The sequence below is a fragment of the Heteronotia binoei genome, chromosome 10 (assembly GCF_032191835.1).
Source record: "Heteronotia binoei isolate CCM8104 ecotype False Entrance Well chromosome 10, APGP_CSIRO_Hbin_v1, whole genome shotgun sequence".
In the NCBI taxonomy this organism is placed as follows: Eukaryota; Metazoa; Chordata; class Lepidosauria; order Squamata; family Gekkonidae; genus Heteronotia; species Heteronotia binoei.
Genome location: NC_083232.1, coordinates 102,264,365 through 102,285,330, shown reverse-complemented (window position 1 = coordinate 102,285,330; position 20,966 = coordinate 102,264,365). Strand labels below are relative to the sequence as shown.

General features: G+C 47.9%; 1 protein-coding gene across 2 annotated transcripts in view; it reads left to right on the top strand.

The window, feature by feature from the left end:
- The first annotated feature begins 285 nt into the window (after positions 1–285).
- Positions 286–20,966, top strand: part of TECRL (trans-2,3-enoyl-CoA reductase like) — a 39,468-nt gene continuing 18,787 nt past the window's right edge. For both annotated transcript variants that reach the window (XM_060248350.1, XM_060248349.1), the window contains exons 1-7: positions 286–631; positions 4,393–4,444; positions 12,565–12,609; positions 14,081–14,184; positions 17,455–17,570; positions 18,709–18,814; positions 20,131–20,203. In XM_060248350.1, coding sequence (XP_060104333.1) covers positions 401–631; positions 4,393–4,444; positions 12,565–12,609; positions 14,081–14,184; positions 17,455–17,570; positions 18,709–18,814; positions 20,131–20,203 — 727 coding nt within the window. In that variant the 5' untranslated portion in view covers positions 286–400. The remainder of the gene's footprint in view (positions 632–4,392; positions 4,445–12,564; positions 12,610–14,080; positions 14,185–17,454; positions 17,571–18,708; positions 18,815–20,130; positions 20,204–20,966) is intronic.

Sequence of the window (20,966 nt, the reverse complement as noted above, 5' to 3'; positions counted from 1 at the left end):
ATTGCATTTGCTGCGTACCCCTCCCGGGTCCTTTAGAACCCTGGGATTGTCTTAAAATGTTTTTGAGGAACCAGCCTGTCATTATTAGGGAGTCAAGACAAAACAACTGTGCAGGACATGCTGTTTCAAACAGGAGGGTTAAAATAAACAGGGAGAAAAAACCCCCAAACCATTCCCCCAGTAATGCCACACATCACAATAGCAAGCTAAATATAGTCCTGGATTAGAGAGCTATTGTTTCCAATCCTACTATATAAAACTTGGGCTCTCCAAATGGAATGCCACTTGACCTTTTGTGTTCCGCCAGCCTGTGCTTGTATTTAACGGATGCCAGGACAGCAGACTGCCCCTTGGAGGTGTCTTGTGTTGACATGACAGGCCCTCGTGCCATGTCCTGGCCATGTTCCGGAGACACAAGCCCAATGCTGCTTCAGAGCACAAGAGGAATCTTGCCGTTCATGGATCTGCCCTGCCCCATAATGACATGAGGTCTTTCTTCAGCCTGTCTCAACTGGTCCTTTCTGCTGGCCACCTGAGACCTCCGCCAATCCTAAGACATTCAAAAATCACATACTTTGAAGTGGAGATTCTTGATGCCCAAAGCAAAAAGCAGATCTGTGTAGTGGACAAGGTAAGCATTTCTGTGTGTCTGGGCTGTGGAATGCATGATCCAACTTCAGCATTAGCTGTGTATAAGTATGATTCTAATGCAAAGCATTTTTCCTTGAGCAAGATTTTTTGTTTACATTGATTTTATGCCCTCCTGAGTTGCAAAATGCTTGTGACTCATCTCGCTAACAGAATCTGATATGTCAATTATGTGTGATGTTCATATTGTACATTATATTTAACTGTGTACATTAGATAAGGCTGATAAGAAATGGACAAGAGGTCGGTTTCAGTGCAGCATTGTGAGTTTTTAAATTGGTTTGACAATCAAAAACCCTTCAGTGCACAACCTTGTTCCCATGTGCAGAATGTTCATCCCCACCCCCCCCACCCCTCCGCCTTAGGTAAGTCTGGCTTGTGATGTAGAGTTTCAATATACTTGGCTCTAGTTTATAAACTTGTATTTTTTGCAAAACTGCCTGTTAATATCTGTTGTATATTCATTATCCATTATTCAGCATCAACATCTGACATCCCATTGGCCCTGAACAACTAATGTTTTATATTATGGTAGTAAGTGATATTGAGGACTGATTGAATATAATATTTGAGTTGCAGCATTTGATGGAAAACTTTTTATTTTATATATTTCTTATTTGACGGCTGGCATTCAGTTTTAGGAATCAACAGTCTTAATTTTGTATTAATATATTTAATTCTCTCAGGAAGAGGGGTTTTTTTTGGATGGTGGAGGAGGCTGTTTGCAGGCCTGCTTTGGCCTTTGAAGAAAGAGTCATCCCCATCAGGCCTGACAGCAACTGCAGGACTTGCAGGACTCGCCTCGGCCTGGCTGCCCTATGAAAGCCGGGGTGGCTTAGTGGTTAGAGCTTCAGGGTAGGTCCTGGGAGACCCAGGTACGAATCTTAGCTTGCTGTGGAAACTCATTGGTTGATTTGGGGCCCTGGGATAACCTACCTAACATGGTGGTTGTGCAGACAAAAAGGAGGAGAGGAGAGCTGCTTTGGTCCCCACTGCAGAGAAAGGCAGAGTATAAACGAAGACGATAAAGATAGCTGAAGGGCAGAAAAGAACAGGGAAAGTTGATAATATTGGTGGTGGGTGGGGATGCTCCAAGAAGGGAGAGAAGGAATATTGTTGGGATGGGAATACAGGGGGAAATGAGGTGCCTTTCGCAAGTCCTTCCAGGTTCCCAACTGCTCAACTTGACCTGGGTTGGCCAGCACCAGGCAACTTGGTCAGAGTTTTCCTGGGTAAAGGCTGCGGGGGCGGGGGGGCAGAGGGAGGGAGGAAGTAGGGAAGGGGGGAGACTGCAGGGGGTTGCTAGGGAAAGGAAAGAGGAAATAGTGGGGGAGGGGAAAGATGCCCCTGGAAATTCAATGCATCTCAATGTGTAGGGTTGTCATGAGGGATGCCAGCAGCCTCCAGGTGGGGTCTGGGGAATTACAGCTCATCTCCAGACTACAGAGATCAATTCCCTGGATAAGATGAATGCTTTGGAGGGTGCCCTCTATGGCATTGTCCCCCCAATGAAGACCCTCTGCTCCCCAGACTTCATCCCCAAACGTCCAGCTGTTTCCTAGCCTGTATCTGGCAACACTAGTTGCCAACTTCCTGGTGGGGCCTGGAAATCCATTGCGACTGAGATTTGTTTCCTTGGAGAAAACGGCTGCTTTGGAGGGTGGGGTCTGCAGCATGCCATCCCTGCCGGGCTCCCCCCCCAAAATGCTGCCTTCCCCAGGCACAGCCCCCCAAGCACCAGCAACTTTCCCATCCCAACAAGGTGAGACAGACAGATGGATTGCTACTCAGCACCTAAGCCAGAAGGTCTGGGCTGGGGATCGGCAGACCTGGGGAAGTCCTGTCCCTTGTGAGGGACCCATTTCAGGGTCTAGTTAGGACATCCATCAGCCCCAGGCATCTCCCCCCCCCCCCAGCATGACAGTGCAGAGTGGGTGAAGAGATTCCAGGCCTCCGGGTGTCGCAAGGGCAAACAAAGCCAGCAGCACATTCCTCTTGGGCTCAGGAGCAACCAGCTAATCCCGCCCTGCGAGATGTGAGAGGTCAGGCGGGGGCAGAGAAGTGGCCCAGGGGAAGCACCAAAGAGGCATCCAGAAGCCCCTTTGCATCCAACACTGGGGCTGCTGGGGACAGAAATTGTGGCTCCCTTCCCCTGGGACTACGAAGCGTGGCACCCCTCCCCCTCTTCCACTCCAGCTGAAGAGCAGCAAATTTAAGCCCCACTGATTTCAAGAACTGAGCAGGTGTCGCTCTTGTCATTTGCTTTATTTACACCCTGCCAGTGAGGAGTGACTCACATTCTCCTCTCTTCCATTTTATCCTCACAACAACAGCCCTGCGAGGTAGGTGAAGCTGAGGATGTGTGACTGACCCAAGATCACCCCACAGGCTCCCTTGGCAGAACAAGGAATTCGAACCTGGGTCCCCTGGCTCCTAGCCCAACCTCTAATTGCTGCACCAGCTGAAATCTTTCCACTGCAGTTGATAGGACATACAAGTGCTTCGCTATCACTGAAGCATGCCCATGGAGCATGAAGTCGCATGGGTTAATTTTTTTAATATCTATATGCGCCCCCTTCCCCAGATTGCCCGGAGGTATGGGCTTGGGGGTCACCAATATGCAGATGACACCCAGCTCTATCTGCTAATGGATGGCCGGCCTGACTACGTTCCAGGGAATTTGGACCTGGCATTGCAGGCCGTGGCAACTTGGCTTAGGCTGAGTGGGCTGAAGCTGAACCCAATGAAGACAGAGGTCCTTTGCGTGGGTTGTGGCACCCCGGGGAGGGAAATACCTCTCCCAGTTTTTGACGGTGTGGCTCTGGAAAGCGGCGCACCGGGTCGAGAGCTTGGGAGTTCTACTGGAGCCTTCACTATCAATGGAGGCCCAGATAGCAGCCACTGCTAAGTCGGCGTTTTTCCATCTGAAGCGGGCAAAGCAGTTGGCTCCCTTCCTGGAGCGCCGGGACCTAGCAACAGTGATCCATGCAACGGTCACCTCAAGATTGGATTACTGTAATGCCCTCTACATGGGGCTGCCTCTGTGCCGAACCCGGAGGTTGAAGCTGGTGCAGAACGCGGCAGCTAGGCTGATATTGGGGCTCCCGAAGTGGGAGCACATACAGCTGGGGCTACGTGAACTGCACTGGTTGCCAGTTGCCTACCGGGTTCATTACAAAGTGCTGGTTATTACCTTTAAAGCCCTATATGGCCGAGGACCTACCTACCTGAGGGACCATCTCTCCCCATACGAACCCCAGAGAGCACTGAGGTCAGCAGGGAAGAACCAGCTGACTATCTCTGGACCAAAGGAGGCCAAACTCCAAAAAACCCGTACACGGGCCTTCTCCATCGCAGCTCCACACCCATGGAACCAGCTCCCGGAAGAAGTGCGAGCCCTGCGGTGCCTTGACCAGTTCCGCAGGGCCTGCAAGACCACCCTTTTCAGGATGGCCTTTGCTGGCTGAGAGACCGCTGTTGGGTGACTTTCGCTATTATCATTATAAATGGAATTTGCACCTGGAAATCTGTATAATACTTGGTTAACTGGAATGTTTTAAAGTTAATGTGATTTTAAACTCCGTATAATTTTATGAAATGTTGTTAGCCGCCCTGAGCCCGCCTCGGCGGGGAGGGCGGGATATAAATAAAATTTTATTATTATTATTATTATTATATTCCCAGCCTCAAAAATGTCAGGTTGGTGAACAGGAAAAGCAAACTTCCCCCCCCTCCTCCTTTCAGATCCCGCCTTCATCCACCCTTCTGGATGTCAAGAACAAGTTTCACAAAGCATGTAAGTACCTGGCTGTTTGCAGCTGGCCAATAAGTCCATTCCAGTCACCTGAGAGCTCAGAGAGCCGGATGCATTGCAGGGAGAGGGCCCGGGCAGGAGAGGGCTGTGGAACAAGGTGGAAGAAAGGGCTGGGTTTTCTCTGAAGTGCAGGGAATCCACTGTGTTGATTCAAAAGGCTGGAATAAAAAATCCAATGGTCCCCAAAGGCTCTAGAAGAGCCAGTCCCAGCTACAAGCAGTTGACTATTTACATGGCTTTTCATGGAAACCTTCTTCAAGGTTGGGAATAGCAATATTATCACAATTCCATATGAATACACAGTAGGCAAAGATTCACAAATGGCATGCGTCCCATCAGTCTGACACTCTGCTCCCTTAGGGGACCATCGGACTTCTTGTTTCAACACAGTCGATTTTAAAAGTCTTTGTGACTCCTGGAGGAGCTTATCCAATATCATGTTGGAATATCTTTCGTTGTATACTTGTGCACACTCACTGAGGGACTTGATACTTTGTCTATATTTAGTAGTGTTTGTTTTGATATTATCACTAAAATTTTGTGATATATTTTTGAGTGTTTATAGCAATTTGGAGTTGCAATACCATTTGGTATTTCCTTGTGCAATCCCTAGATGGGGGCAGGGGATCCCCCAGTTTGGAGGCCCTCCCCCTGCTTGAGGGTCATCAGAAATTGGGGGGGGGGATGTCTGCCAGATGCTCCATTATTCCCTGTGGAGACTGATTCCCATAGGGTATAATGGAGAATCTGGGGGTATCTGGGGGTCTATTTTTTCTGGTAGAGTCACCTAATTTTCAGCATACCACTTGGTGCCTCTCCTCAAAACACCCCCCCCCCCAAACTTTCAAAAGGATTGGACCAGAGGGTCCAGTTCTATGAACTCCAAAAGACAGTGCCCCTATCCTTCATTATTCTGAATGCAATTTAAAAGGCGTGCGGTCCCTTTGAATGTGATGTTTAGAACTCCCTTTGGAGTTCAATGATGCTTGTCACACCCTTGCTCTTGGCTCCGCCCCAGTGTCTCCTGGCTCCACCTCCAGAGTCCCCAGATATTTCTTGAGTCGGACCTGGCAACTCTAGGAGACTGCCAAGTGCCATATGGAGGTTGGCTACTCTGTGTGAATCCCGGGCCTCACAGCCTCTTGTAACCAGCACGTTGCACTGAACTGTTTTCAAAGCATGATGCTTTTCTGTCAGCCGGCACCTCACAATAAATGGGCTGCTGCTGCTGTTAGAATCATAGAGTTAGAAGGGGCCTTCAGGATCATCTAGTCTAACTCACAATGCAGGACATTCACAGATACCTCCCCCCCACACACCCATACATCCCCAGTCGCCCCAGTGCTGCATTCTGAACCAGCTGCAATTCCCTTTCTTCCCCCCAAATTCCTCCCCTCCCCTCCAATGGGAGAGAATAAGTTTGCACTTAAGTTTATCCCCTCAAGTCAACAGAACTTATACTTCATACCTGCTGGGCATTCTCTCTCTTGTTTAGAATTGGCAGGCCATTCTACCCTGCGGAGTTCCTTCTCCTCCCCAAACACCTCCAGATGGCATAGCCCAGGGGTGTCAAGCATGTGGCCCGGGAGCTGAATCATGCATCTGGAGGGCTCCTATTAGGCCCCAGAGCAACTGGTTGTCATCTGCTTCCTTCTCCCCCTCTTTTGCTTCCTTCCATATCACAGCTTGCTTTGGCAGGCTTACTCAATTGCACAGGAGCTACAGAACAAAACATCTGTTTTCTCCATTGGCTGAGGCTCCTCCCTTGGGGAGGAACAAGTTGCTTTGCCAGGCTCTCTCAATCACACAGCAGAGCTACTGAGGCAGGCCTCTCTTCCTTCCCTTGGCTGAGGTTCCTGCTCCTCCTGGTCCCCTGGGGAAAGACGGAAAGAGCCAGAGCTTGCTTTGCCCAGTTCCCTGGGTTGCACAGAAGAGATACAAAGAAAGCACCTTTAAGACCAATGAGTGCTAATGTTTTACTTTAAGATTTTAAAAAATCTTTTATCTGTTTATCTGTGTCCTTTATAAAGTTTATATCTCTGCTACCTGGCATTACACTTTATAACACACATGATCTCATTTATGTCAGATCCGGCCCTCATAACAAATGAGTTTGACACCCCTGGTGTAGCCCCTTTCCAAGGCCATCTCCCACTTCAGGGTGCCTTATCTCCTTGCAGCCATTCCAGAGTGTCCTTGAGGACTGTCAGACAACAGAATTCTCTTCCATCCACCGGAAAAGACATTTTGGACCCATCTATTTCAGGTCTGTTCAACGCAGGCACCAAATGTCCTGATGTGTCTCACTTTCACATAGTTTATCTCTGCCAGCTGATATGTCAGAGAGGAAGTGAAAGGTTACAAATGGACTAGCTACTCTTTCTTCCTCACTTAGACCACTACTTCAATCCTAAAGTTTTGCAAACTTCTCTTTATTTTATTTAAAACACTTTTATCCCGCCTTTCTGCCAAATTAGGGGTCTCAAGGCAGAGAAGAGTTAAAAAGACAAGGAATATATATATATTTAACATTTGAACTATTCTATGCCACCTTTCCACCTGATCAGGATCCCCAAGGTGGCACACATAAAAACACTGAAACATTTGAACAATTAAAAGCAGCATTTAAAATAATAAAACAATTCAATAAAAAACACCAAAACCAGACTCAGGAAGGAGGGCCAATAACTGTCATTGGGATATATGCCAAACAAGACAAAAAAGAGACTTCAAAACTCTGACTAAAAGGCCAAACAAAAGCCTGGTTAAGCTGAGACTCCTGTCCAGGGCCACGAAACACACACCAAGAAGTTTTTCCAGTCACCCTTCTCAAGGCTGAGGCTGGCTCAGCTCCTCCCATCCAGTGGAATTCCTGGGCTCTGATTGGCTGACAAAAGACTTGGATTTACCTGAGACCTAAATTAAAAAGGTAAAAGTTGTCCCGTGTGCAAGCACTAGTCGTTTCTGACTCTGGGGTGATGTCGCATCATGACATTTTCATGGCAGACTTTTTACAGGGTGGTTTGCCATCACCTTCCCCAGTCATCTATGCTTCCCCCCCATAGCAAGCTGGGGACTCATTTTACCGCCCTTGGAAGGATGGAAGGCTGAGTTAACCTGGAGCCGGCTACCTGAACCCAGCTTCTGCCAGGACTGAACTCAGCTGCAGCTTTCCCACTCTGTGCCATGGGGTTCTTTGTGAGACCTAAATTGCAAGAATTGCTTCTGAGCCCTGGAGGAGAGGCAGGATTCCTGGGGATGATTGCCACAAGGGTCAGTAAAGGAAGACCAAAAATTCAAAGAAGTCTTCACTCCAAGGTGAAAGACAGTGATAGATGGGGGGGGGGGGGGGGGGCAGGCCAATCTCCCTCTCTTTGCTTTCTTTTATTTAGTGCAAAATGGTATTTCTTCCAGTGACCCACATGAAATATCACAATTTAAACTAGCACTGGATGAAATTATTCAGTGCAGCAAACCATTCCCCTGGCTCAACACAGATTATTTCTTCTAAACAGGAACCAGAAAGGAAAGCTGCAGGCAAGGGGAGAGGGGGCGGCCAGAGAGCCCAGATTGGACCATAGCTGGGTTATGATCTAGTTGGAACCTGGAGATCTCCTGGAATGACAACTCATCTCCAGACAACAGGCCTCAGTTTCCCAGAAGAAAACAGCAGCTTCAGAGGACAGACTCCATGGCGTTATACCCTGCGGAGGGCCTTCCCCTCCCCACATCCTGCCCTCTTCATGCTGCAACCCCAATTTTCCAGAAATTTCCCAGCCTGGAGTTGGCAGCCCTAGATATTTCAGATCACAGTCTAGGTGCAGCTTTCCTCACTTTCCTTCTTAGTTCTAATCAGAATTTCCGGTGATGTCAGAAGACGAGGCTCAGGACTTGCCATCAAGAGCCACTTTAAAATAGGGGTGAATAGATTCCTTCAATCATGCTTTGCTAGTTTTATTATGTCTTGGATTCTACCCCAGAAATGTATTTTATTGCCTTTTGTTATGGACTAAGCTAAATGTGAACCCCATGGCGCAGAGTGTTAAAGCTGCAGTCCTGCAGTCCAAGTTCTCTGCTCATGATCTGAGTTCGATCCTGGCAAAAGCTGGCTCCTCAGTGAGCCGGCTCAAGGTTCCAGCCTTCTGAGGTCAGTAAAATGAGTCCCCAGCTTGCCGGTGGGAGGGAAGTGTAGATGACTGGGGAAGGCAATGGCAAACCACCCCATAAAAAGTCTGCTGTGAAAACTTTGTGATGCGACGTCACCCCAGAGTTGGAAATGACTGGTGCTTGTACAGAGGATTACTTTTACCTTTTTTAAGCTGAATGTAATGACTAAGCTTGAAGCCAACGTCCATTGCAGGCCAGGATCCTGATGTCTACATTCTGATTGGCCATTCTACTAGAATTGGCCAATCAGGAAGTGAGGCACTTTGGAGGGAAATGCAAATGAAGGATCCTAGAGGGTGCAGTGGGATTGGTGAGTGCCTGCCTGAGGGGGTGTAATGTACTGAGTTGCGAGACGGGTTGAAGGCAACATGTTTATTCGGTGGTACATTACAAGAGAGGGAACACGCGGGCCAGGCCCCGCTTATATACATTCCCCGGAACTGCCCCCCCAGTCTGCCCAGTCCAATCCTGGTCAGTCAAACTTCCCGCCACAGATCTTGATGGGCGGGGCATCTGGTGAGCTACATCCAGGGACCCAGGGGTCGCCTCTGTAGCGATCGCCATGCGGTACATCCGCTTATGTTTCAAGACGTAACAGGGGGCGTGGTTTTCTATATTTTAACTGTATATATTTGTTCACTGCCTGTTTGTAGTTGGTGACTGCTCCTCAGGGCCAGCGCTTTCACTAGGGAAGGCCCTGGCAAGGGCGCCAGTGGGAGTCTCAGGTGGGCGCTGGTGTTGCCCTCCCCACTGCCCTCACCTCTGTGGTGAGGGAAATACCGGCAAAAATGATGGGGAGCAGCAGTACGCCTGCGCTGCAGAGTGTGCCGTGAGGTTGCCTGTCGCTCTGCCGTTGCGTTAGATTTAGGGGCAGAGTGACAGCAGCCTCCCAAGATGTGCTCTGAGGTGAAGGTGCGCTGCTACTCCCCATTGCTTTTGCTGAGAGTGGGGCAGGAGTGGGGCACCCTGCCTAGGGCACTCTTCCCTGTGGAGCCATTGCTGCTCCTCCCCAATAAATGTGCTCTTGCTTTCAAAGAGCCGACTGAGCCCACTTTATAGCACTTTCCCGTACATGCATACTCTGAGCTACAGCACACTATCAAAGTGAAAAAATGCTATAGGAAAATTCCAACTTAAATAAAATAAAATAAAATAGCTTTTACATGCAAAAACATTTCTATTTTTATTTTAAAATAATCTTTTTGTAGAATTGCAATAGCAGTTAATGCAACATAGAAGAACCCTTTCAAACAGGGCCCGCACCGCAGGGAAGGCGAGAGCAGTGGTGCCCTCAGAACCTGGGAGCAAGGAGTGCACGCACCACCCCACCACTCTCAGAGAAGCACACATGCCACCTTGCCACTCTCTCTTTTCTATGTCTGTCCAGGGGAAGCATAGATCTGGGAAGGTGAGAGTGGTGGGGCAGTGTCCTGCTGCCACAGTCGCTCTCACTGCCGCAGGGGCAGAGGGGGCAGGAGCCCAGGGGACCAGAAAATCTGGCACCAGGCCTGCTTCCCAAAACTAAGCAATTCGTGCTGAAATATTTGTTGTATCTTTCCATTTGAACTTTTTCTTTCTTTCTTCAGGAGCGCAGCAGTTTCCCTGTACAACAAAAGTATAACTTTCTTCAAAATTAGTCCCCTTTTTGGCAAAAACTTAATTCCCCCCCCCCCCCCAAAAAAAGTGCTAGTATGTAAATTCTAGAAGTGCCCTTGACTCAGATGGCCCAATCTCATCAGATCTTGGAAGCTAAGTAGGGTCACTATGCAGAAGTAAATGATCTCCGTTCTCTCTTCCCTGGAAAACTGTACAGGGTTGGCATGAATCAGCTGTGCTCTGACACCACTGTATATACACTCACACACATTCTAGAAATACAGCTCTGAAGAACATATTCCTAGTTTTACTCTGGTAACCATTTCTGGTCATATAGTATTCCAAAATCCAGAAAGAAATGTGGCAGAGAAGGATTTCACTGCTTCTCTACTTCAAACCAGCTTTGTGTGGCAGTTGGAGTCTTGGACCAGGATCTGGAAGCCCCAGGGGCTTCTCCCCACTCTGCCATGGAAACCGGAGAGCTGACTTCTGGGCCTGTCACACCCTCTCATGCTCACCTGCCTCATGGTGCTGCTGTGAGGTTAAAATGGAAGTGAAGAGAACAATGGAAGCTGCTTTGGGCCCACACTGGGGGGTGGGGGGAGGTGGGGTAGACATGAAACAAATAATTAAACAAATGAACCCGTTGTGCTTTCTTATTTGGCTCTGGAAGGTAAACACTAGATCAGGGTTTCCCAAACTTTCCCCTCCCCCCATGGCCTGGTTATTTTTACACTTCTCCATAGTGGTCCACTAAAATTCAGGGGTGGAGCCAGGATACTTTGGGAGTTGAGCCAGGAGACAGGAAAGCTTGTCTCTTTCTTCTGTAGAGGTCTCCAATGAAAACAGAGCTCAGGCTTTGCAGCCTGTATCAATCTTCAAGCCCAGCTTTTATCTGCACAATCTCCACTAAAAATTCAGGGGTGGAGCCAGGATACAATACAGAGATGCTGGGGGATGGAAGGAAGGAAAACGGAGCTCAGGCTTTGCAGTCTGCACAACAGAGAGATGGGGGGAAAAGGAAGCATAGCAAAGCTCATGCTTTGCTGGGGGTGAGGCTAGCTTTGACTTTCCTTGTGACCCGGTATTGAAGTTTCCGTGGCCTGGTACCAGGTCACGACCCTGCAAATGGGAAACACTGCACTAGTTGAAGTTTGCTTATCTCGATGTCACTTTTAAGCCCTAGTGTAAGGAAGTCTGTGGAAGAGAGGGGTGTCAAGCATGTGGGTTCAATGACGAGTCGAAGTTGATACAAAGACTACATTTATTGATAGACCGATACTTTGGCCAGAGCTGTTGCTTGAGAAGAATGAAAGCGATATCTTGATACACAACTTTTAAGGCATACTTCAAAGGGATTCCAAAGGTGGGGGGACGCAACGGAGCATTCACACATAGAATATCAAAACTACATACATTCCCAGGGCGTTAGACATTCGGCCTTGCTATGCCCAGATGGCTCATCCTCCCGGAGGAGAATTCATGCGAAGGTGCTGATTCCTTTGTTCCCTTCACACTACCACCAATTAAACAGTCATAAAGCGGGAGGAAAGCCAGGAAGGAATAATAAACTAACAACATTTGGTCCTCGGGGATCTTTCCCAGACCTGTTTCTGGCAAGGCCCTAAAGCCATCAGTTATTGATCAGAATTAGCCATGCTTGACAAGGGGAAGAAAGAGTTCAACAGATAGTTCTTATGGATATGTTTAAGATATCCCTTTTGTTTAAGATGTTGGCTTTTGCCGTAAATAAAATCTATCTCATGCTTAATCAGACAATGGAATTGGGGACAGTAATGGTTTTTAAAGTTCAGCAGCCTTCCAATCATCACCAGGCCCTAAACCTGAGTTCGAAGGGTCATCAGAACTGAGACATTGTCTGATTTGTAGATCCAATATGGTCAGGCACATACAATATCGCCCCCCCCGCCCCCGGGCATATACTTGCAGTAAGAATAGAAAAACATTTCCTTACATCATTGGAAACTCGGCCTCCATCCATGCAGGAACTGCAGAACACAGCAAAAGGATTCCCAGCATGCAGGGGAGGGGCTGGAGATGCAAAATTACTTCTGAGCTCCAGGCTACAGAAAACAGTTTTCCTGGAGAAAATAGCCACCTTGGAGGATGGACTCTTTGGCATTGTCCAGGAGAACTCTTTGGAGCTCCCTCCCCTCCCTAAATCTTGTCTTCCCCAGGCTCCACCCCTAAATCTACAGGGATTTTCCAACCCAAAATTGGCAGCCCTGCTTGAGACTGACACAGCACTGCTGACTGGTCTTTTGGGGTTTCTGAATGCTTTGGAGTGCAATGTGTGTGTATCTCAATTTCCTGTACAGGTCCTCAGTGGTATCCATCTCGCATAGGCCTGCGACTGGAACGCAGTAAGTATTTCTTGTGCTAAAAAGACATCAAGAAGAGTGACCCCCCCCCCCGCCCAGAAAAAGTGAATCTCAGCATTGTGGGTTGGATTCTGGGAATCAGTTTTGCTAGCAGAAGGTATCCCTGATATAAGCGTCTTCCTACACTGGAAGAAAGTGCCTCTGCTAGTGCAGCAGATCCACGGGACCCGCCCCTACATGACAGGAGGGCCCCTTCCTCTCCTTGACAGGCAGAAGGTCCCACGTTCCATCCCCAGCAGCACCTCCAGTTCAAAGGCTCTGGCAGCAGGGGGCGTGAAGGACTCCGTCTTCTTCTTGAGACCCCGGAGAACCACTGCCGGACTGAGTAGACAAGACTGACCTTGATGGCCTGATTCAGTATAAGGCAGCTTCACGTTTACATGAGAGTCTGTTTCGAGAGATGCCATTGCATGGATTTTACAGCACTGACCACATTGCAGAATATTTGTGCATTGTGAGGATCATTTTTTCTAATATGGATATTGCTTGGTCAAAAACTATTCCCCCTCCACCCCCGACTCAGCAAAGGAGGCCACTCTGAGTGTAGCTGCAAGGAGTCTCTCCAACAAAGGACCTTTGAAGCTCCTAGTATACTACAGTGAATATGACCCTTTGCATAAATTTGGATTAAAGTATAGTAAAGGGTGAGAACTGGGCTTCATCCACAGCCACTAGTCTTCAGGCTCCCATGACCAGTGTGCCTTCAGATGTCACACTAGGCTGCAGTTTGCTGTGACAAGCATGGATTGTTTCTGACTCCCAACTGCTCTTCTCGTAGGTAGGAAACATGACTAAGGATTTGGGGTTGGAAACTCCTTCTGGTTCCTGATTATTGATTGATTGATTTTAGTTGGCTTGTATTCCACCCTTTTCCACGAGTGGGCTCAGGGAAGATAGCAACATAGATTAGGCCACAACTAAAACTTACAAATTAAGATGACTTGGAGTTTTAGTCCCCCATAAACTGGGATTCTGAACCAGGATTAGATTGCCGCTAAGAACTCTGGTTTGCGCGGAGTGAACAAATGGCAATTCCTCCTGCTGCCTTCTTCTGTAAATGACAGGGGACTAGAGTTCGTTTTAAACTTGGGTGATGATGATGATGATGATGATTCAAAAATTAAAACAGTGGTGTGACAACATCAATAAAGAAAAAAAGGAGCTCAGATTAAATATAACAGGTATAAAGTTCTTTTAGAATTTCTCTGTTGTTTGCCAAATAATTTAAAGTAGGAGACAAGGTTCTTTTAAACTTTTTAACTTTGTTGCTGATCTTGGAATTCTTAATTGCACTCTGCGCAAGCAGGGGGGGGGGGTCGTTATCATAGCGAGCCACTAGTTAGTGTGACATCTGAACCCAGACTACCTGTTAGAGGTTCTCTTGGAATTGGAGCATGCTTAACACGTGATCTGATGTTATATGCCGCTAGTTCTTCCTTCCTGGCTCTTCTAGATGGGCCCTACTTGAAAGATTCAGTCAACATAAAGAGCCTTGCAGCTTCTTCGATCATCACGCTGTACTTCACAGACATGGGCCAGCAGGTCAGCTGGACAACAGTAAGTGGGACCTTTCCAACACACGCCCACATGCGAGGGTTGAGCAGGAGCTTCAGCAGGCACTTCTCTGCTCTTTCCTAGGGGAACTTTCACATTTTACCTGCACACCCCAGAGGGTCATTTGGACGGGATTTGGAATATCCAGTCCAGGCCTAAGGAGAGCCACAGCAGCCCTGTAAGATAAGAGCATCAACTTGGATCTCCAGGGTTCTATTGATGAGGTTAGAGTTGAACTCTAATTTCATGGGATCAAGTTAGGGTGCAGTTGAGGTGCTGTGGGATTGCTATAAATGATTGGCACATATCACTTGCAAGAAGAAGAAGAAGAATTGCAGATTTACACCCTGCCCTTCTCTCTGAATCAGAGAGTCAGAGCAGCTTACAATCTCCTATATCTTCTCCCCCCACAACAGACACCCTGTGAGGTGGGTGGGGCTGAGAGTGCTCTTACACCAGCTGTCCTTTCAAGGACAACTCCTATGAAAGCTATGGCTGACCCAAGTGGAGGAGTGGGGAATCAAACCCAGTTCTCCCAGATAAGAGAGCATGCACTTAACCACTACACCAAACTGGCTCTCAGTTTGATGAAGTGGTTAAGTGCCAGTTTGGTGTAGCGGTTAAGTGCACAGACTCTTATCTGGGAGAACTGTGTTTGATTCTCCACTCCTCCTCCACTCGAAGCTCTCTCAAGCTGTTCCTCTAAAGAATTGTTTCTGTCAGAGCTCTCTCAGCCCCACCTGCCTCACAGGGTGCCTACTGTAGGGAGGGGAAGGGGAAGGAGATTGTAAGCTGCTCTGAGACTCCAGGTAGTGAAGGCGGGGTACAAATCCAGTATCTTTTTCTTCTTCTGAATGGTTTTCAAGCCTTATTCAAGCAGGGTTTGTAATGCTGCATCCTTTGGATGTTTCCTGCTGGGAGTCCCCATTTGACACCCCAGCTTTCCCTGACGTTCTCTGGCAAATCAGAAGTCAGAGTGTTGCCTTTATATAACCAGAAGTGCAGAGTCATTGTCGCTATCAAGTGAACCCCTGACATCACACAAACCATCCAGGCCGATGATTCTTATAGTCTAATCTGAAGATTATCTCTGGTATTCATGGAATCAAGAATAGATAAACATTCTCCCTTGCTCTTGTTGTGCCATATATAAATAGAAGCCCTAGTGAAACATACTAAGCATGCTGCACATTGTGTATGAGTTCGGCCTGGACTCTTTTGTGCTCCAGTTTCATGGTTTGAGAAACTAAATCCCTTCGGTCAGGTGATATATAGGGCAGCTGTTTCCTTTGTTACTGCTACTTTTAAACAATATAGTCATCCATCCCATTTATTTCAAGAATACATTTTAATTATTTTCTGCTCTTGTCTCCATTTGTATAAATATGGTCTCTTTCTATGGAGCCTTGCCAAAGTTTTCAAAGGGCATTGCTGGCTTTCCCTAATTTGTTTTCCCAAAATATATGCTGTCCAGGCTGGATTTCCCCAAACAAAATGATTTCACAGTGGTGATTCAGTCACAGGGGAACCCTCTTCCCTGAACTATTGATCAGACCAGCTCCATTACCTTTTCTATCAGAGACCCCCCCCCCCCAAAAAGAGGGGCTGTCATCCCATGCATCGTCATTACGGTCACCATTGTTAATATAAGGAATTGTGGCTTTGCTGGGTAACGAACAACCAAGGGGACTTACAGTCTGAAACATGACCCAGTGAAAGAGGGGTGGAAGGAGGGAAGACAGGAGAAGATGCTGCATGCTAGCATGGTCTGCGGGGGCGGAGGGGGGGGTGGCATTTCCATCTGTGGGAGGGTGGGCAGCAATTTCTGCCAACGCCTCCCCCCTCCAGCCCACGCAGGGCTGTTCCTGAGGCCTTGCTGATCCCTGGGAACAACACCCCAGGGGGGCTGAGTGTCAAGTCGGCTGATTCAATAACGAGACCTTTTGATAAAAAGTTTCTAGTTTATTGAGATCATTGTATCCCACAGCTAAAAGATTGAGAGACTGAGGAACATACAGTAAAAGGTAATCATATAAGGTATCCTTCAAAGAAATTCTTTAGGGAGGGGGTACTATGCAGGGCACATTCACACATTGATGTTACAAATCGTTCTCAGGCTGGATGGCCTTGGGCAAGGCGCCTCTCCCCCATTGCCCAGTCTGAGAAGGCACCATTATCTCTTTCACATACTTCCATTTCCAAGCAGAGCTACATAACAAAAGAAAAGAAGGGGGGAGGCAAAAGAAAGGAAGGGGGGAGGAGGAGTAGAGCTAGCAGCATTGGCATACAGTATGGCTTTTACCCAGAATGCTTCCCCCTGAACCAAAGATGATACACAGGCTTGACCAGAGTTGAAGCAGACTTGACACTGAGGGGGTTGCAGCAGGAAAACCAAACTCTGTAAAGGAACTCTGCAGATGGCTGGATATGCACCACTGGGATATTTTTTGAATCCCAGCCCCCAGCTGTTGTGGGTGGTGAAACTGGTGATTGTTGTGAAGTATGTTTATTTGTTTGGATGTTGAACTATATCCAGTCACACACGCTTAGCCTCACCTCCCTCGCAGGGTTGTCATGAGGATAAAATAGAGGAGAGGGGAATGAAGTGAGCTGTTTTGTGTCCTCACTGGGGAGAAATAAAGCATAGAAATAATCCTTTTTGCTCTTCTTTATAATGCCACTTTGAAGAATCTCTAAAACTAACTGGTTTGGTGTAATGGAGAACTGGGTTTGACTCCCCACTCCTCCACCTGCTCCTGCTGGTATGACTTGGGTCAGTCACAAGTTTTCACAAAGCTGTTCTGCTGAAGAGCAGTCTCAGCCCACTTACCTCACAGGGTGGGGAGGGGAAGGGAAAGGAGATTGTAAGCCGCTCTGAGACTCCTTCAGGAAGTGAAGGGCGGAGTATAAATCTAATCTCTTCTCCTTCTATTCTTCTAACCAGCGGAGTAGAAGTGACAAAATAAAGAATAAATACAAAAAATAAAACAAGTAAAATTATTGAAAAGCAGGGCTTTTTTTGAGCAGGAATGCACAGGAATGCAGTTCCAGCTGACTTGGTGTCAGGGGGTGTGGCCTAATATGCAAATAAGTTCCTGCTAGGCTTTTTCTACCCCAAAAGCCCTATGCAAAACAATGGCTTTCTCTGCCAGAGACCCTGAAGGGCTGAGGCCAGACTAAGCCGCCTGTTGACCTTGATGGACCAAGCCAGCTCTGACTCAGTACAAGGCACTGGATGTGTGCTAGGTGCCATTTTCTTTTTCTTCCTTCCAGGTTTTCCTGACTGAATATACTGGCCCTCTCCTAATCTATCTGCTCTTTTACCTTCGTCTCTCCAGCATTTACGATGCGAAAGAGAGTGCCAGAAGCGTCCGACATCCCATTGTTCAGTGAGTAAGAACTGTCTGAACTCAGGGCGGGTGTGTGGCAAGAGACCTGCCATGTTAAGCACCGCCTTCTTCTTCTGATGCTCAGCCCATCACACTAGGATCTGCCAACCATGCGAAACCCAGCAGAGCTCCGGTTAGGGAGATCCCACTCCTCAATTGACTTTCCCATTTGGAAAACTGGGGCGGGGGGTTGGAGGTCAGATCAGCCAATGACAGCATCCTTGGGGGAAGGCCAGCAAAATGTCAAACAAAGAGGAAAAAGCAAACAAACAAACGCTCAAGGTGTTCGGGTTTTCAAATTAACATACATTGGTCACAAACCCAACAACTTTACAACTAGAGGTAAAATCGCCTGCGGTTCGAGCCTCTGAAGAGGGCTGATGCAGCATTTTAAGTGCGGGAGGGGTGGGCTCAATGCTCTTTTGCTGCCCTGGAGTTTTTCCTGAGTCCATCATGGGAAAAGAGTGTGTACCCGTGACCACTTGGTTAGTGATTTCACTGATATAGTTTCTTCCCACAATCCCCAGCCTAATTCTGCAACGGTTTTAAAAGATGCCCCCCCCCCCTTGATTAAGTGGAGATAAACATGAACGTATCTATCCATTAAATGATACATCTGTCACTCAAAAATAAATTTAAGGAAAGGTAGAGACTTTACTTAGAGAGTAGGATTTGGGAGGTCCCTGTGTAGCTCTCCTCTCTGCCCCAAGAACTTCCTCAGTGAAACACTCTCAGCTGAGCCTACCTCACAGGGTCGTTGTGAGGATGAAGTGGAGGTGAGGTAAATGTCAGCTGCTTTGGGGGCCCATTTGGGGACAAAGGTGGGATATAAATGAAGTCAAATAGAAGAAGTAGCTTCATTTAATAATAAAACTTGGCATTTATCCAAGTAACCTTCCCAAGCAGTCATTGCAACACTGGGGGGGGGGCAGTATTGCAATGAAGGAGGGGCGGGGTCAAACTGCCATAGTCCTTCCTCATACCCCCAAGGCAGAATCAGGATCTGAACTGGGAACAGCCGGGTCCAGAGTGCAGTGGCTCCACCCTGGCGGTGCTCTAACTGAGATTTTGGACAAGGCTATTTCAAGCAGCCACAGAGTCCTTCAGGTTTCTTTCTCCTTCTTTGTCCTCTCTCCAGCCTGGCCTGCATTTGCCACTGTTTGCATTACGTCCGACATCTTCTGGAGACGCTTTTTGTGCACAAGATCTCTGAAGGGCACACGCCACTGAAGAACCTGATCAAGGTGAGTTTGGCTTGTCAAAGACGACACAACGGAGCTTTTTCCAGTTCAACACCCTGAGGACACCTCACCCGCCAGCGTCTCAGCCAATGTGAATAAATACAGTTTCATCTCCTGGACAGAACTTAAAGGAGACCAGGCTCCTGTCACATAAAGGGAACACCTCCTGGAAGTCGCAGCCAGCTGTGGCCTTCTTGAAGGCAGGAGGTGTGAAGCAGTTAATGAAACAAATGTCACAAGCCCAGCTGATGCATCTTTTGAAAACTGTCTTTGGGATGCCATCAGATGAATGGGGCTGGGACATTCGATTTAGAAATGACCTTTAAAATGAAGAAAGGAGGAGGAGAAGGCACAAGATGGGTAAGAGTGAGCAGAGACGTCCTTAGACAGCTGCCACGGGTGCAGTCTCCTGCCAACGGACAGTTGAGGTGCACAACAATCCATGGCTGCAGGCTAGCAGAATGGCCCTTAGCCGCTGTTTCACAGCAGCACCTTGTAAAGACTTGTGGGAGAGGGTGGGGTGTAAATCAAATCAATAATACTAATAAAGCTGCATTCTGATATGAAGCGAAACGTTGGGGCCTGGGAAACCAACAGAATGGGAAAGACAAATGCTGAACATGATGGCTGACAGTGAATATTATGCTGCTCCATGAGGAGGTGGCACAGATGGGAAAAACAGTTCTGGATTGGGAAATTCCTGAGATCTGGCAATGGAGTCTGGAGAGGGCCTGGTTTGGAGAGGCCTTCAGTGTATGCACTAGGGTTGCCAAGTCCCCAGTGTGTGTGCAGCACGATGATGTCACCTGGAAGTGACATCATCAAAATGGCGGTGCCCCGTGCGGGGCCGCCATAAGCATTCTTGGGGAAACTATGGTTTTCCCGAATGCTCTAGCCATTTGGGAGGTAAAAACTCTATGGTACCTATTGTACCATAGAGTTTTCCCTCTCAAATGGCTAGAGCATCCTAGAAAACCATAGAGGTTTCCTGGAAACCCCTAGAGCAGCCCTGTGCGGGTGCCACCATTTTGATGACATCACTTCTGGGTGATGTCATTGCACCAGTGATGTAGGGGGAAGTTCCCCCTGCCTGCCCAATGCGAGCTGGCGAGTTGGGAACCTCTTGGGTGGGAGATTCCACACCCGGGCCGCCCTAGCAAGCACCATATAATATAAGGCTGTAGAGTCCGCCTTCCTGGAACTGCCCTCTGTCGTCTAGAGCTCAGTTATGATCCATGGAGAATTCCAGGCCACACCTATTTGATCCACCTTTCTTATTCTGACATTCTTCACCCTCAGAATCTCTGCTTTCATTTCAGGGCTGTACTTTCTACTGGGGATTCACATCTTGGATTGCTTATTATATCAACCACCCGCAATACACTCCTCCATGTAAGTAGCACCATGTACCCTTGCCACACTTTGAACTTATCCTTAAACAGGGCATTTTATTCAGGATTTTCAAAGTTCCCTCCCAAAATCTGATTAGAGAACTTCTAGCACATTCTGCACTTCTTCAGCTGAAAGAGGAGAGGAGGAAATTCCTCTCCCAGGCTGTCTTGCAAAATGGTCACTGAGCTAGCAGGCAGGTGATCCAGCATGAAACCTTGGCCTTACCTTGCACAGTACAACTGACCCCACCCCCTCACCGAGAAGTAAATTGTGGAAACGTCTCCAGGGTCTGCAGTCTATGCTGGACCATTGGCTGAGTAGAATGATTCCAGCCAGTGTCCTGGTGGGAGCAGGGGGAGAGGGGGCAGAGTAATGCGATGCGGGGGGGGGGGGGGGAGGTTGGAAATCAGTTACTGGAAAAATGGTTTCAGGATAATACAATTGTGCCCTTATTTCTGTTAGTTTGGTGTGGTGGTTAAGTGTGCAGACTCTTATCTGGGAGAACCAGGTTTGATTCCCCACTCCTCCACTTGCAGCTGCTGGAATGGCCTTGGGTCAGCCATAGCTCTGGAAGAGGTTGTCCTTGAAAGGGCAGCTGCTGTGAGAGTTCTCTCAGCCCCACCCACCTCACAGGGTGTCTGTTGTGGGGGGAGAAAAGTAAAGGAGATTGTGAGCTGCTCTGAGACTCTGGAGTTCAGAATGGAGGGCAGGATATAAATCCAATGTCTTATTATTATTATTATCATTTCTACATTGTAATATA